The 17,031-nt window shown below is 38.5% G+C and overlaps 1 protein-coding gene across 2 annotated transcripts in view; it reads left to right on the top strand.

Moving 5' to 3' along the window:
• The window catches only part of KDM1B (lysine demethylase 1B), a 60,532-nt gene that overhangs the window by 1,536 nt on the left and 41,965 nt on the right, over positions 1-17,031 (top strand). For both annotated transcript variants that reach the window (XM_077885850.1, XM_077885851.1), the window contains exons 2-6: positions 2,225-2,324; positions 3,758-3,885; positions 4,929-5,018; positions 5,584-5,695; positions 11,396-11,512. In XM_077885850.1, the coding sequence (XP_077741976.1) occupies positions 2,238-2,324; positions 3,758-3,885; positions 4,929-5,018; positions 5,584-5,695; positions 11,396-11,512 (534 nt within the window). In that variant the 5' untranslated portion in view covers positions 2,225-2,237. The remainder of the gene's footprint in view (positions 1-2,224; positions 2,325-3,757; positions 3,886-4,928; positions 5,019-5,583; positions 5,696-11,395; positions 11,513-17,031) is intronic.

Here is a 17,031-nt window from a genome sequence, read left to right as displayed (position 1 = left end):
GAATTCTGTGGTTTTTGAAAAAATATTGTTCAGTAGGCCTACTTCAGGAAAAAAGCCTTCAGAATTATTAAAATAGAAATCTAGACGTGGATATATCCAGATGTATATTTATGCCCCCCCGCCCCACCTCCCCGGACCAGAACCTCACTTTTTTTCTTCCTTTGGTCACGTTAGAAGAAAACCAAAGCTATAAGTTTAAAATTAGGAAGATATATGCTTACATAACTATATTAAATATAAAACACATTGATTATATTTAGTTAGGTGTGTTTATCACTTTGAAAAACCAGGTGAGAGCACCTTTAGTATACTCATTTGTTAGCTCCTGTGATCAGTATTTCTAAGATTATATTGAAAAGCACAAAAGTTGTAGTCCTTCCAACTTAAAAAATTTTCCCTTCATCTTCAGCCCCCAAAACCCAGCAACAGTGAAAATACAGAAATTAGTGTCAGAAAATGATGAGGGAATATCACTGTTAATTATATAATTAAAGGTAAAAGTATACTAATGCTAAAAGTATTTTTTTATATTTATATTTTTCCTAGACAACACAGACCTAACAATGGCTTTTATAATTAATGTTTTCCTTTCCTCTTAACCATTTCTGGAGTTGTATAATTCTTCATTGCAATTAAATACATATTTTCCAGTCCACAGTTGGATTAAAATGTTTGTTGAAATTTCCAGAAACTATGCTTTCTTTTGAGCTGCCAGTATTCCTAGGTGACAGGGCTAAATGTTGCATGAAACTTATATTTGGCTGATTATATTTATGTTCCTGAATCCCACATTAGACTCAAATATTTTTGCTGCAATCCTTACATATACATTTGCATACACTATATATATATATTTATATGTGCTTTGTGAGTCATTTTATGAATCTTGTGAGGTATATGTATCATATAAAGAAATTTTTTAGATCAGACAGCCTTTTGAAAATATAAATGTGATCTAGAAAGCCTTTGGGTATAAGAATTATAGGTACACAGTAGTTTTATTCACAGTATTAGTGTTTTATCCAGCAGTATAATGAGCAGTATAGAATCAAAAGCAACTTATTTAATGCATAACTGTAATGCATTTCAGAATATGTATAGGGTTTATGCGTTCATAACTGACATAGTGGTTTTGAGAAAATGGAGACTGAGTCAGAGGAATGTCCTCTTTATCACCAATGTCAAGATTATTCAAAGTTGGTGTAGGTGGTGAACCAAGTTTTCACATGATGTTAATAATCCGTGAAAATGCTCTTATGAATGTTAGTACAACTCACAGATACGAAACAGGATTACAAGGCTTTTCTCCAAAATGAAGATTATATTTGTGAAATTTGTATCATTATACTTTTGCACTTTCAAATTCCTTACTCATAGGTATGTTCTATTTATTTTTCATGCTATCATTTAGAGTGTGAATGTGTGGGTATGTGTAGTAAATTCAACAGATCAGGGAAAGAATTGTGTGATGATTATAAAATCTGTATGTTATTGTGTTCTTATGGTAAGCCTTTTTATTCCTTATTTAACTGAAAATACTAATTTTATGACTCTTAAACTTTCATGGTTACTATGCATTATTTTTCTTATAGATTTTGGTCCTTTTCTTAAATTTTGGTTCTTAATGTTTGTTTAACTGCGCTGCTATTACACTAGTTTGAGAGCTCATAAAATTTTCTGGTAGGCGATACCAGTGACTAACCCAGATTCCTAAACTCAGTAGTGACTGGACAATGTGCCTGAGATTTTACTGAGAGGGAACAAATGAGTTTTCTTTGTAAAGAATAGTAGGATCAAAATTCAGAAGCTTCTAAGATGATAGAGGAACGGAACAAAGATTAGGTGTTTTTTACTCATTGAATCTTATAAACAGCAGTATAATTGGTTTACTGGTCATCTGTGTGGTGGTATTCCTTATTTTTATATTTTTAAATGCGTATTCTAAAGGACAGCATTTATTAAGTACTTATAATATGCCAGGTCTCGGGCTTTAAATAGATTATCTTCTCATACCACTGCTGTGGTACATACTTGCTGTGCTCATTTTATATACAGCAACACTGAGGCTCAGTCATAGATTAAGTGGCTTGCAACCAGTGGCTTCACAATAGGGCAGTCTAACTGCATATGCTCTTGCCTAGTGAACTACGTAATCATTTTGCTCCAGAGTGTTGAAAGTATTACTGTTTACTTATTTAATTTTTTTTAATTTTTTTTTTTTTAGGTTTTCTGAAACAATGGCAACACCACGGAGGAGGACAAAGAAAAAAGCATCTTTTGATCATTCTCCAGATAGCCTGCCTTTGAGGAGCTCCGGTAGGCAGGTATTAATCATTTGTTCATTAATGCACCTGTTGGGGTTTTTATTTTTGTTTTTTAAGAGAGAGACAGCAAGCAGAGGTTGGAGGGTGGGGGGAGGCCAGAGGGAGAGGAGAGCAAGAAAGAGAATCCTAAGCAGCCCCTGTACCCTAGTGTGGAGTCCCTCCGATACTGGGCTTGATCTCACCACTTTGAGATCATGACCTGAGTGGAAATCAAGAGTCTGATGCTTAGCCCACTGAGCCACCCAGGTGCCCCAAGTTTTTAAATTTTTAATCTCTACACCCCACATGGGGCTTGAACTTAAAATCCTGAGATCGGGAGTTGTATGCTTTACTGACTGAGCCAGCCCTATGCCCCCCAATGCACCTGTTTTGAATACATGAAATTATTATGATTGGGGCTGAAGTATTAGAGATGAGAAGGTATACTTCCAATCCTCAAGGAACTTCTGGCCTAGTGGAGAAATTCCCCTTGGAACAATTGCAGCACAGTGTGATAAAGTGATAGAATGTAGAAAAAAGTACATCTGGCAGAGGGAACCGCAAAGACAAAGGCATAGAGTGTGAATCAGCATGAGCTGTTCAGAGAATCACAGCTGTGTGGTTGCTTCCAGGATATGAGCTGAGGCCAGATCATGCTTGGCTTGGTGTCATTGATAGGAATTTGGACTTGAGCTTGTAGCCGGTTGGGTGCCGTTGGCAGGTTACTTGCTGCCATTTCTTTTCTAGGGCATTTTTTTTTTTTTAAAGAAAGGTATTGAATGCCAAGTCTTTTTAAAAATTATTCAACTTTGGGTGATACCTGGCTTAGTTGGGAGACTGTGCCACTCCTGATGTTGGGGTTGTGAGGTTGAGCCCCATGTCAGGTGTAGAGATGACTTAAATACATATATAAGCTTAAAAAATACATATTCTGTTTTTAAAAATCTGCCGTACTGAGAGGATATCACTGCTCTAATTACACAAAAAAGTCTCGAGACACCTGGGTGGCTAGTGGTTTAGTGCCTGCCTTTAGCCCAGGGCGTGGTCCTGGGATCGAGTCCCACAGGGCTCCTTGCAGGGAGCCTACTTCTCCCTCTGCCTGTGTCTCTGCCTCTCTCTCTGTCTCTCATAAATAAATGAATAAAGTCTTAAAAAAAAAGAAGAAAATCTCAATTTGAGAGTGGCTTTTGTTTTGAACAGTACAGCTTTTTCCTGAGAGGGGCTCACAAGCGTTTTAGTTCTGTCTTCGGAGACAAGTGCTACTTCTGTGTTTCCAGCAAGTCAAGTTATTTGCAGGCTGCGGTCTCCAGCACTTGCTGTACTGTCAGCCCCTCACCTACTGGCAGGGTGTCATTGATTTTCACAACGTGAAAGTTATTTTGGTCGTGAACCTTCCACCTCCTTCACCCTTGGCTGTTCTGGGGGAATCATGACCTTGGCTGGTTCTTCCTCAGGCGAAGAAAAAAGCAACAGAGACAACAGACGACGACGAGGATGGCGGGTCTGAGAAGAAGTACAGGAGATGCGAGAAGTCAGGCTGCACAGTCGCGTGTCCTGTGTGCTTTGCAAGCGCTTCGGAAAGGTCTGTGCGGAAGGCATGTCTCTTGGCCTCCCTGGGAGAGCATTCTTGGTGGGAGCATCATCCTCCAAGATGGTTTCCCTAAAGATAGAGATACTGTAAGTCCTCTAAGAATAGAGACGCTACACGAGCATTTCGTGCACACCACACACTGTCTGCTTCCCCCATGAGACCGAGTCGTGGCAGCTCTATGTGGCAGCCCATCGGTGTCCTCACATCCCGCCCACTGGGGCTGTACCTCTCCTGGGGTTGAGGGTGTGATGGGGTGAGGGCTGGGCACACAGTAGAGAAGACCCTGAACTCCCCATGGGGACCAGCGTGCGTTCACTTTTCCTGTGCTGCTTCTACCCCTCAGACAACATACCTCCTCTTCCAGTAGCCCTAGGGGGGGTCTCCCCGAAACCGTGAAGCTGCCTGCGCTGTTGTCATTTTTATTGGGATGACCCAAGCATGGCCTTTTACGTCCCGAGCAAACTCTTCAGTTAAGGTTTTGAGCCAATAAAGCCTAGAAAACAAATCCCATTTTTATTTTTTCATCACAGAGGTGGTGGTGTTAGTGTTCACAGTGGAGTTATATTTCAGTCTTTGGCTACATTATTGGCTGGCTGACAGGTTCTGTTTGCCAGAGAGCGTGCTTGACGGTCCGATTCCGGCTGGCTATTCAATATTGAGCCATATGTTATTGCTAGAGACTGCACTTGTCTCTTCCTGCACATGCCGCTTGCAGCAAGCACAGCGACATTCATTGTTTCATGTCATGAAACCCTGTCCTTGCTGCGGGGAGTCTTGATAAAAACTTCTAAGCCCTGGGCCCTTCTGGTGTGTAGCCAGCTAAGTACCAGGGGTCTTTAAGTCCCTGTGTCTACCAGGTATTATTAGAGATCAAACATCCTTTTAGTTCCCCCTGTCATCAACTCTTGGTTGTTAGGATTCTATGTGGAGATAGTACAGGATGGGCTCATAGGATGTGCTTAATACCTGTTTTTTAAAAAGCACAAGGAAATGCTTATTCATTACCAAATCCATATGTTTTTTGCTATTTTCAGATGTGCCAAGAATGGCTACACATCCCGATGGTATCACCTCTCCTGTGGGGAGCATTTCTGTAATGAATGCTTTGACCATTACTACAGAAGGTTTGTTCACCAATTGTTTGAGGTTTCCATGGTGGAGGGGACAGTGGCGGGGGGCCGCAGAAGGGGTCAGACAATTAAGACAGAGCTCCTGGGCTGACCAAATTATTCTAGCTTTCCACCCATGCCTATGCCAACTACAGCTGTGCCAGAACTTTGATGCAGCAGTTGGGTGTGTGCGTGCTACATGTGTGCACGCTTACGGCTCAGAAAGTACTTGCTGTGAGACAGGAACTCTTTGTAGTCTGCAGATTCTAAAAAATCTAGGCATTGCTTTCCTCTTCTGTGGCAGTGCGTGGGGCAGGAATGCAGAGATTTGGGGGAGGATGCTTACAGCCATGGAGCACTGGACAGAGAGGTAGCCATCCCTGTCGGTTAACAGTTTTCTATGGTGAACTAGAAGGAAGGCACCCTTCCTGACCACCTGTTTGTTGGGTGCCCAGATAACTTCCCCCTCTCCTTTTGATATGGCTTCTTAAGTCCTTTAGAAAAGACTTACTAATCTGCCTCCTGTTTTGAAAACCTGCTGAGCTTCTAGATTGATCAATTTATTTTTATTCTTTTTCAGCCACAAGGATGGATATGACAAATATACTACCTGGAAAAAAATATGGACTAGCAATGGGAAAACCGAACCTAGTCCCAAAGCTTTCATGGCAGATCAGCAGCTCCCCTACTGGGTAAAAAAGGAAACGCTGTATTGTCCTAGAAAAACATGTTGAATGAATGGCTGGAATGGGTGAAAATTACTGGTGTTAGGAAATCTGTTATTACACTCATTCTTCTTTCTGGATTTGTTAAAACATCACATATTTTATTTCTGTTGAAAACTTTGATAATTCACATAGTACAAAGAAGATGCTTACAGATCTTATTTAGGATAAAAATTATGCTTTGTATATAATTTTTTTGTAGCTTTTAGTTTATCGATTTAATTTTCCATGTAGCTGTTCTTGGAAAATATATTTTAGTGGTTGTATATATTAGATAAATATGCCATCATTTAATAAGCAATTTGCTGATTTTAAAAATATTACAGGTAATTTGGAGCTCTTGGACACTTAAAATTTTTTTATTGATGCAAAGTTCACATAACCAAATTAACTATTTTTTTAAAGATTTTATTTATTTATTTGAAAGAGAGAGAGAGAACAGAGGGAGAGGGAGAAGCAGACTCCCTGGTGATCAGAGAGCCCAGTGCAAGGCTTGATCCCAGGATCCTAAGATCGTGATCTGAGCTGAAGGCAGATGCTTAATCATCTGAGCCACCTAGGCACCCCAAATTAACTATTTTTATTTTTATTTATTTATTTATTCATGAGAGAAAGAGACAGAGACACAGGCAGAGGGAGAAACAGGCTCCCTGCAGGGACCCCGATGTAGGACTTGATCCTGGAACTCCGGGTTCAAGCCCCGATCCAAAGGCAGATGCTCAACCACTGAGCCACCCAGGCGCCCCAACTATTTTTATTTTTTTTTTATTTTTTATTTTATTTATTTATTTGTTTATTTATGTATTTATTTTTATTTATGATAGTCACAGAGAGACAGAGGCAGAGACAGAGGCGGAGGGAGAAGCAGGCTCCATGCACCGGGAGCCCGACGTGGGATTGGATTCCCGGTCTCCAGGATTGCGCCCTGGGCCAAAGGCAGGCCCTAAACCACTGCGCCACCCAGGGATCCCTATTTTTATTTTTTTAAGTTTTATTTATATAGGTACTCTCCACCCAACATGGGACTTGAGCTCATGACCTCAAGATTGAGTCACATGCTCTTCCCCTGAGCTAGTCAGATGCCCCCAAATTAACTATTTTAGGGTGCATGAGTTAGTAGCACTTAGTACGTTGATAGTATTGTGCAACCAAATGCTAATTTCAAGGCATTTCGTTATTCACAGAGGAAACCTGTGCCCATTGAAACCTGTGCCCATTGAATAGTCACTTTCCATTCCTCCTCCCCCAGCCCCTGGCAACCACTGATCTTTGTTTTTGTGGAGTACCTATTTTGGATGTTTTATATAAAGGAATCATGCAGTATGTGACCTTTCATGACTGACTGCTTTCACATAGCATTATGTTTTTGAGGTTCGTCTATGTTGTAATTCATTCCTTTCCATTGTATGTATGGATTGGTCAGAATTTATCCATTCATCAGTTAATGGACATTTTGGTTGTTTTCACTTTTTAGTTATTGCAGATAGTTGCTGCTCTGGACATTTGTGCATGAATATGAGAATACCTGTTTTCAGTTGTGTTTGGTATATACCTAGGAATAAAATTACTGGGTCATAGAGTAGCTCTTTGAGGGACTGCAAGACTCTTTTCCGTAGCAAATTGCTGCATGGTCTTCATTCCCAACAGCACTGTGTGAGCGTTCAAATTTTGCCACATCCTCACCAACTCTTGTTTTCCATTATTTTGATTCTAGCTATTGTAGTGGGCACGAATGTTAGATTCCCCTAAGTGGGTGTGTCTCATTGTGTTTTTTGACTTGCATTTTCATAATGATTAATGCATTTTTAGTGTGCTTATTGGTCATTTGTTTATCATCTTTGGCAAAATATCTGTGCCAGTCGTTTGCCCATTTAAAAAAATTATTGATTATATTCCCTGTGCTGTACATTTCATTTCTGTGACTAATTTATAACTAGAAGTTTGTATCTCTTAGGTGCCTTCACCTAGTTTAACCCATCACTCTACCCATCTCCTCTCCAGCAACCACCAGTTTGTTCTCTGTATATAAGAGTCTCTTCATATTTTTGTTTGTTCATTTATTTTTTAGGTTCCACATAAAAGCAAAATAATATGGCATTTATCTTTCTCTGACTTACTTAATACAGCTTTCTCTAAGTTCACCCCTGTTGTTACAAGTAGCAAAATCTCATTCTTTTCTATGTTTGTGTTATATTCTGTTGTGTAGATATACACCACTTCTTTTTTTTTTTTTTTTTTAAATGTGTATTTTCTAGTAGTGTATTTTTATGCATTTTAAATTTTTTTTAATTTTTATTTATTTATGATAGTCACAGAGAGAGAGAGAGAGGCAGAGACACAGGCAGAGGGAGAAGCAGGCTCCATGCACCAGGAGCCCGATGTGGGATTCGATCCCGGGTCTCCAGGATCGCGCCCTGGGCCAAAGGCAGGCGCCAAACCGCTGCGCCACCCAGGGATCCCATACACCACTTCTTTATCCATTCATCTAACATTGGACACTTGGGCTGCTTTCATATCTTGGCTATTTTACACAATCCTGCAATAAGCATAGAGGGCATATATCTTTTCAAATCAGTGTTTTGTTTTCTCTGGGTAAATGCCCAGTAGTGGAATTACTGGATCATACTGTATTCTGTTTATTTTTTTGAGGAAACTGTATGTTTTCCACAGTGTACCAGTTTATGTTCTTACAACAATCCACAAGCGTTCCCTTTCCTCCATATTCTCAGCAACACTTATTTCTTGTCTTTTTAATACTAGCCATTCTGACAGGTGTAAGGTGATATCATATTGTGGTTTTGATGTGCATTTCCCTGATAATGAGTGATGTTGAGCATCCTTTCATGTGTCTGTTGGCCAACCATATGTTGTCTTTGGGAAAATGTCTATTCAGGTCCTTTGCCCGTTTTTAATCAGGTTATTTGTTCTTGGGGTTGAGTTGTTGAAGTTCTTTTTTTTTTTTTTTTGAAGTTCTTTGTATAGTTTGGATATTAACTCTTTATTGGATATCTCATTTGCAAATATCTTCTGTTCACTGGGGGTTGTCTTTGGGTTTTGTTGATGGTTTCTTCACTGTGCAAAAGCTTTTTATTTTGATGTAATCCCAATGGTTTATTTTGGCTTTTGTTTCCCTTGCCTTAGGAGACACATCCATAAATATGTTGCTAAGGCCAATGTCTAGGAACTTAACTGCCTGTGGTTCCTTTTGGAAATTTTATGGTTTCAGGCCTCACATTTAGATGTTTAATCCATTTTGAGTTTATTTTTGTGTATGATGTAAGAAAGTGGTACAGTTTCATTCTTTGGTATATGGCTGTTCAGTTTTCTCAGCACAGAGACTGCCTTTCCTCCATTGTATTCTATTCCTCTCTATTGTAGATTCATTGATCATATAAGCATGGGTTTATTTCTGGGCTCTTGTGCTCGTACCATAGTATTTGGATTACTACAGGATTTTGGTAGCTCCAGTTTTGTTTTTTTGGTTTTTTTCTTTTTTAAAAGATTTTATTTATTTCTTCACAAGAGACAGAGAGAGGCAGAGACACAGGCAGAGGGAGAAGCAGGCTCCATGCAGGGAGCCCAACGTGGGACCTGATCCCAGATTTCCAGGATCATGCCCCGGGCTGAAGGTGGCGCTAAACTGCTGAGCCACCCGGGCTGCCCTCCAGTTTTGTTCCTTCTCAAGATTATTTTGACTATTTGAGGTCTTTTGTAGTTCCATACAAATTTCAGGACTATTTGTTTTAGTTCTATAAAAAATGCTATTGGTGTTTTGATAGAGATTACTTTAAATCTGTAGATTGTTTAGGATATGGATATTTTGGATATTTTAACAATACTACTTCTTTCAATCCATGAGCATCGTTTATCATTCCATTGTGTCATCTTCAGTTTCTTTCGTTAACGTCTTGTAGTTTTCAAGTACAGGTCATTCATTTCCTTGGTTAAGTTTATTCCTAGGTATTTTTATCCTTTTTGGTACAATTGAAAATGGGATTGTTTTCTTAATTTCTATTTCTGGTACTTTATTTTTAGTGCATAGAAACACTGATTTCTATATGTTAACATAATATTCTGCAACTTTCCTGATTTCATTTATTCTAAAAGTTTTTTGATGGAGTCTTTAGAGCTTTCTGTATATAGAATCATGTCATCTGCCAATAGTGACAGTTTTGCTTCTTACCAATTTAGATGCCTTTTACTTCTTTATGCAGTAATCAGACAAGAAAAATAAATAAAAGGCATCTTTTTTAAACAACCCATTTTAAAATTAGGGCTATCTTTTGTTGTTGAGTTGTAAGAGTTTTTTATGTATTCTGGGTCCTAAACCTTTATAATATATGACTTGTGAATATTTTCTCATATAGGTTGCTTTTTCACTTCTTGATAGTGTCTTTTGATGTGCAAAAATTTTTAAAGTGCAGTTGATCCATTTTTGTCTTTTGTTGCTTATGCTTATGGTGTTATATTCAAGAATCCACTGCCAAATCTGAGGTCCTGAAGATTGACTTCTATGTTTTTCCTAAGAGTTTTATCACTTCAGCTCTTCATTTAGATGTTTGATCCATTTTGAGTTAATTTTTTAAAAGATTTATTTGAAAGAGAGAGAGTGCACATGAGCAGGAGGAGGAGCAGAGGGAGAGGGGGAGAGAATCACAAGCAGACTACGAACTGAGTGCAGAGCCTAACACGGGGGTTGATTCATGACCCATGAGATCATGACCTTAGCTGAAGGCAAGAGTCAGATGCTTAACCGAATGAGCCACCCAGGTGCCCTCATTTTGAGTTAATTTTTGTATGTATGTGAAGTAGGGGTCCAACTTTATTCTTTCCATATGTATATCTGCACACTTAAAAAAATAAACCTTAGGGCATCCCGGGTGGCTCAGCAGTTTAGTGCCGCCTTCAGCCCAGGGCGTGATCCTGGAGACCCAGGATCGAGTCCCACGTCAGGCTCCCTACATGGAGCCTGCTTCTCCCTCTGACTGTGTCTCTGCCTCTCTCCCTCTCTCTCTCTCTCTCTCTCTCTCTCTCTGGGTCTCTCAGGAAAAAATAAAATCTTTAAAAAGTAATAATAATAATAAATAAAAAAACAAAAAAATAAAAAAATAAACCTTATATTTTGGAATAATCTTAAATTCACAGAAAAATTAAAAGGATAGTAACAGAGAATTCCCATATAGCCTTCATCCAGTTTCTCCTAATATTACCATCTAACAACCATGATGTAAAGCTCAGAAATTAACATTAGTACAGTACTAATAACTACAGACTTTATTTGGATTTCGTCAGTTTTTTCACTAATGTCCTCCTTATTGTTCCAGGATCCAGTTCAGGATACCACATTCATTAAATGTGCATACTTTTTGACTAAATTTAACTGGTAATTTCCTTAGGTTAGAGCTGGAAAGCCTTTCTGGCAACAGTAACTTAGGTCCCCTTTGTACTTTCCTGGTGCCTGAGCTAGTATTGAATTGGAAGTCATTACCCTGATGGTATAAAAGTGGATTATATGGGTGGTGGTGATGCAGAGGGGAAGAAAAAAGTGCGTAGTGCAAAAAGGGTTGGTCATCATGTGGAGAATATGGCAGAGTGAGTGGTGGAGGATAGGCATGCTAGTGCAAGATTAGCCAACTCACTGACCTTGACCTATTGCTTTCCATCCAGGTTCAGTGTACAAAACCTGAGTGTAGAAAATGGAGACAGCTTACCAAGGAGATCCATCTTACTCCACATATAGCGAGGACCTACCGATGTGGTATGAAATCAAATACTACTGTTAAGGTATGATTTCTGGTGGTTTTCCTTTTGAATTAATGCATAGATTAATTTAGTTGTTGCTAAATCGTGATTCTAAAGATTTACGTTTTTTTTTAAGGATTAAACAACTTATTTTTAAGAAAATTTGAACTTCTGTTTTGTGTAATTGTGTTGACAATTACTTATTAATAACTTCAAATTTTTCTGTAGTCTCCTGTTTAGTAAATGCTTTTCCTTTGCTGTCATTTCTGGTTTCTCTGTCATTTCCTCTGCTCCCCAGCAAGTTTTCTTTTCTGCTTGGAATTTTGTATCTGCTTGGTCCTCATATCCTTTCTCATGGACATCACCTTATCTCTCTTCTGCTTGAGATAGTGCTCTTGGGACGCTGGGGTGGCTCAGCGATTTGAGCGTCTGCCTTTGGCTCATCATGTGATCCCGCGGTACTGGGATCGAGTCCCACATCTGGCTCCCTGCATGGAACCTACTTTTCCCTCTGTCTGTGTCTCTGCCCCTCTCTTTCTCTCATGAATAAAAAAATAAGTAAATCTTAAAAAAAAAAAGAAAAGAAAAGAAAGAAAGAAAAAGAGAGATAGTGCTCTTGTCAGAGCTCTTCTGTTCCAAGTGTTGGTAAATTTGCTATTGGTCCTTCAGTGCTTGCATTGTTCTAAGCCAGGGATCTTCAGACCTTTTTGTGGGAAGGAGGAAACTTTAGGCAGCATTTCCAGCTCTCTTGCCAAAGGTTTTACTGACTGATCAGCATTAGTGTATATTTTTTATTTATTGTGTTGATCATTTTATTGGGGTTGCATCAGTCCACGTATAACAGGACTTCAACTACAGTGCCTTAATCAATTGAGGATTTTATTCTTTTCTCATGATAGCAATTTGGAGATAGCCTGTCCAGGTTGATGTGACTGTCCAGAGAATTCTCCCTTCTAATTTCCAGTCCCACCAGGAGATGGTTGCTGTACCATTAGCCATTGTGTCCAAATTCTAAGCAGAAATGATGAGAAAGGCAAAGGGCAAGATGGGTGTGCCAGCTGAGCTTCTCCCTCTTGTATTGGTAAAAGAGTACCTTTCCAGAAAGTTCCACAGATTTTTTTTTTTTTTTTTAAATACAACTCATTGGCTAGAACAGGATCATGCAACTACTACGAACAACCATATAGATAAAGGGAGAGAATCTCTTATAACTGAGCATGTTGCAATATCAAACAAAACCAGTATCCTTTTAGTAAGAAAGAAGGGATGAATAGATATGTTTGGGCATTTAGGAATCTGACATAGTTGATATAATGTGCCTTTTTTTTTTTTTTTTGACATGTGGCAATTCTTAGTGTTTAAAATATGTTTTTTTTTTTTAATATTAGTTTCAGGTATATAATGTAGTGATTCAGGGATCCCTGGGTGGCACAGCGGTTTGGCGCCTGCCTTTGGCCCAGGGCACGATCCTGGAGACCCAGGATCGAATCCCACGTCGGGCTCCCGGTGCATGGAGCCTGCTTCTCCCTCTGCCTGTGTCTCTGCCTCTCTCTCTCTCTCTCTCTCTCTGTGACTATCATAAATAATAAATAAAAATAAAAAAAAATATAATGTAGTGATTCAGTAATTCTATACATTACTCGGTGCTCATCATGATAAGTGTCCTCCTTACACCCCATCACCTATTTCACCCCCACCCACCTCCTCTCTGGTGACCCATCAGTTCTGTATAGTTAAGAGTCTATTTCTTGGTTTGTGTCTTTCCCCCTCTTTTTTTCTTTTTCCTGGTTTGTTTTGCTTCTTAAATTCCACCTATGAGTGAAATTATATGGTATTTACCTTTATCTGACTTATTTCACTTAGCATTATTCTCTTTGGCTCTATCTGTGTTGTTGCAAGTAGTGAGATTTTGTTCTTTTTCGTGGCTGAGTAATATTCCAGTGTGTGTGTGTGTGTGTATCACATATTCTTTGCCCATTCATCTATTGATGGACACTTGGGCTGCTTCCATCAGTTGGCTATTGTAAATAATACTGCAGTAAACATATGGATGCATGTATCCCTTTGAATTACTGTTTTTTATATTTTTTAGATGAATGCCCAGTAGTGGAATTACTGGATCACAGGGTGATTCTGTTTTTAAATTTCTAAGGAACCTAAATACTGCTTTCCACAGTGGCTGCACCAGTTTGCATTCCTACCACCAGTTTAAGAGGGTTCCATTTTCTTCACATCCTTGCCTACCCCTGTTGTTTCTTGTGTTTTTGGTTCCAGTCATTCTGACAGGTATAAGGTGATATCTCATTGTAGTTTTGATTTGCATGCCCCTGATGATGAATGATGTTGAGCCTCTTTTCATATGTCTGTTGGCCATCTGGTTGTCATCTTTGGAGAAATGTCTGTTCGTGTTTTCTGATCATTTTTGGTTGGATTATATGTTTTTTGAGTATTGAGTTGTATCAGTCTTTATATATTTAGGATACTAGCCCTTTTCAGATGAGTCATTTGCAAATATTGTCTCCCATTCAGTAGGTTGCATTTTAGTTTGGTTAATTATGCAGAAGTTTTTTATTTCGATGTAGTCCCAGTAGCTTATTTTTGTTTTTGTTTCCCTTGCCTCAGGAGACCTATCTAGAAAATGTTACTATGGCCAATGTAAAAGAAGTTACTGCCACTGTTTTCTCTTCAACAGTCTTTATGGTTTCAGGTCTCACGTTTAATCTTTAATGTATTTTGAGTTTATTTTTGTGTATGGTGTAAGAAAGAGGCCTTGTTTCATTCTTTGGCATGTAGCTGCCCACTTTTGTCAACACCGTTTGTTGAAAAGACTGTCTTTTTCCCATTGGATATTCTTAACTGCTTTGTCAAAGATTAATTGACCATATAATTGTGGGTTCATTTCTGGGTTTTCCATTCTATTCCATTGATCCATATATTTGTTTTTATGCTGGTACCATACCATCTGCTGACTATAGCTTTTAATATAACATGAAGTCCAGAATTGTGATGCCTTCAGCTTCACTTTTCTTTTTCAAGATTGCTTTGGTTCCTCACGGTCTTTTATGGTTCCATGCAAATTTTGTGATTCCTTGTTCCAGCTCTGTGAAAAATGCTGGTGGTGTTTTGATAGGGATTGCATTAAGTGTATAGATCGCTTTGGGTAGCATGGGCATTTTAACAATATTTGTTCTTTCAATCTGTGAGCATGGAATGTCTGCCCATTTCTTTGTGTCATCTCTCATCAATGTTTTATAGTTTTTAGGGTACAGGCTTTTCTTTGGTTAGGTTTATTCCTAGGTATCTTATTAATTTTGGTGCAGTTGTTAAATGGGATTGATTTCTTAATTTCACTTTTTGGTTCTTCATTATTGGTGTATAGAAATGCAACAGATTTCTATAATTTTGTATCTTCTGACTTTGCTGAATTCATTTATCGGTTCTAGCAGTTTTTTGGTAGAGTCTTTTGATTTTTTTGTATATAGTATCATGTCATCTATCCATAGTGAATGTTTCACTTCTTTCTTACCTATTTGGATGCCTTTTACTTCTTTTTGTTGTTTTGATTGCTGTGGACTTCTGATTCTATGTTGAATAAAAGTGCTGAGAGTGGACATCCCTGTCTTTTCTTGAACTTAGGGGAAATGATCCATTTTTCCCCAGCGAAGATGATGTTAGCTGTGGGTTTTTCATATAAGGCCTTTATTAAGGTATGTTCCCTCTAAATCTGTTTTGTTGAGGGTTTTATCATGAATGGATGTCGTACTTTGTTAAATGGTTTTTCTCCATCTATTGAAATGATAATATAGTTCTTATCCTTTCTCTTACTGATGTGATGCATCACATTGATTTGCAAATCTTGAATGACTGTTGCAACCCAGGAATAAATCCCACTTAATCATGGTGAATGATTTTTTTAATGTATTTTTGGATTTGGTTTGCTAATATTTTGTTGAGGATTTTTGCATCTGTGCTTATCAGAGGTATTGGCTGATAGTTCTCTTTGTTATGTCTTTATCTGATTTTGGTATCAGGGTAATAATGCTGGCCTCATAGAATAAATCTGGAAGTTTTCCTTCCTTTTCTTATTTTTGGAAGAGTTTGAGAAGAAAAGGTATTGACTCTAATGTTTGGTAGAATTTACCTGTGAAGCCATCTGGTTCTGGACTTCTGTTTATTAGGAGTTATTATTATTATTATTGATTCCGTTTCTTTGCTGGTTATTGGTCTGTTCAAATTTTGTGTTTCTTCCTGTTTCTGTTATGATAGGTCATATATTTATCCATTTCTTCCAGGTTGTCCAGTTTGTTGGCATATTTTTTATATTATAAAATTGCAATTGTTTATATTTCTGTGCTGTTGGTTTTTATTTCTCCTCTCTCATTTGTGATTTTATTTGAGTCCTTTCTCTTTTTTTCTTGAAGAGTCTGGCTAAACATCTGTCAATTTTACTGTTTGTTTTTTTTCCCCCAAAGAACCAGCTCCTGGTCTCACTGATCTGTTCTGTTATCTTTTTTAGTTTTTGTATCATTTATTTCTGCTCTAATCTTTATTTTTGCCTTCCTTCTGCTGGCTTCAAGTTTCATTTGTTATTTTTCTAGCTCCTTTAGGTGTAAGGTTAGGCTTTTTGAGATTTTTCTTCCTGAAGTGGGGCTCTATTGCTAGATACTACCCTCTTAGGACTCCTTTTGCTATGTCCCAGAGGTTTAAATCATCATATTTCCATTTTCATGTACTTTTGAAATTTCTTGTTGTATTTCCTGGTTGACCCATTCATTGTTTAATAGCATGTTATGTAACCTCCATGTATTTATGCTCTTTCCAGACTTTTTCTTGTGGTTGACTTCTAGTTTCATAGCATTATGGTCAAAAAAGATGTGTGGTATGACTTTGATCTTTTTAAATTTGTTGAGGCTTGTTTTGTGGTCTAATATGTGATCTATTCTGGAGAACATTCCATGTGCACGTGAAAAGAATGTGTATTTTGCTGCATTAGGATGAAATGTTCTAAATATATCTCTTAAGGGTTGAGACACTGTTGTCATACTGTTCCAGTGTAACATTCAAAGCCATTGTTCCCTTGTTGACTTTCTGTTTAGATAATCTGTTTGTTGATATAAGTTAGATTACAGTCCCCTACTATTTTTGTATTATCGTCTATTCCTTTATGTTTGTTATTAACTGTTTTATGTATTTGGGTGCTCCTGTGTTAGGTGCATAAATATTTTTTAAAAGATTTTATTATTTATTTAAAAGAGTGAGAGAGCAAGCAGGGGAGGGGCAAAAGGAAAGGGAGAGGCAGAAAATCTCAAGCAGGCTCTGAGCTGAGCAAGGAGTCCAACATGGGGCTCAACCCCATGACCCTGAGACCATGACCTGAGCCAAAACCAATAGTCGGACACTTGGGCAGCCCTGGTGGCTCAGTGGTTTAGCACCGCCTTCAGCCCGGGGTGTGATCCTGGAGATCTGGGATCGAGTCCCATGTCGGGCTCCCTGCATGGAGCCTGCTTCTCCCTCTGCCTGTATCTCTCCCCCTCCCTCCCTCCCTCCCTCTCTCTCTCTCT

This window comes from Canis aureus, chromosome 37 (genome assembly GCF_053574225.1).
Source record: "Canis aureus isolate CA01 chromosome 37, VMU_Caureus_v.1.0, whole genome shotgun sequence".
In the NCBI taxonomy this organism is placed as follows: domain Eukaryota; kingdom Metazoa; phylum Chordata; class Mammalia; order Carnivora; family Canidae; genus Canis; species Canis aureus.
Note: the sequence above shows the minus strand (reverse complement) of the source record. Positions and strands in the feature narration are given on the sequence as shown.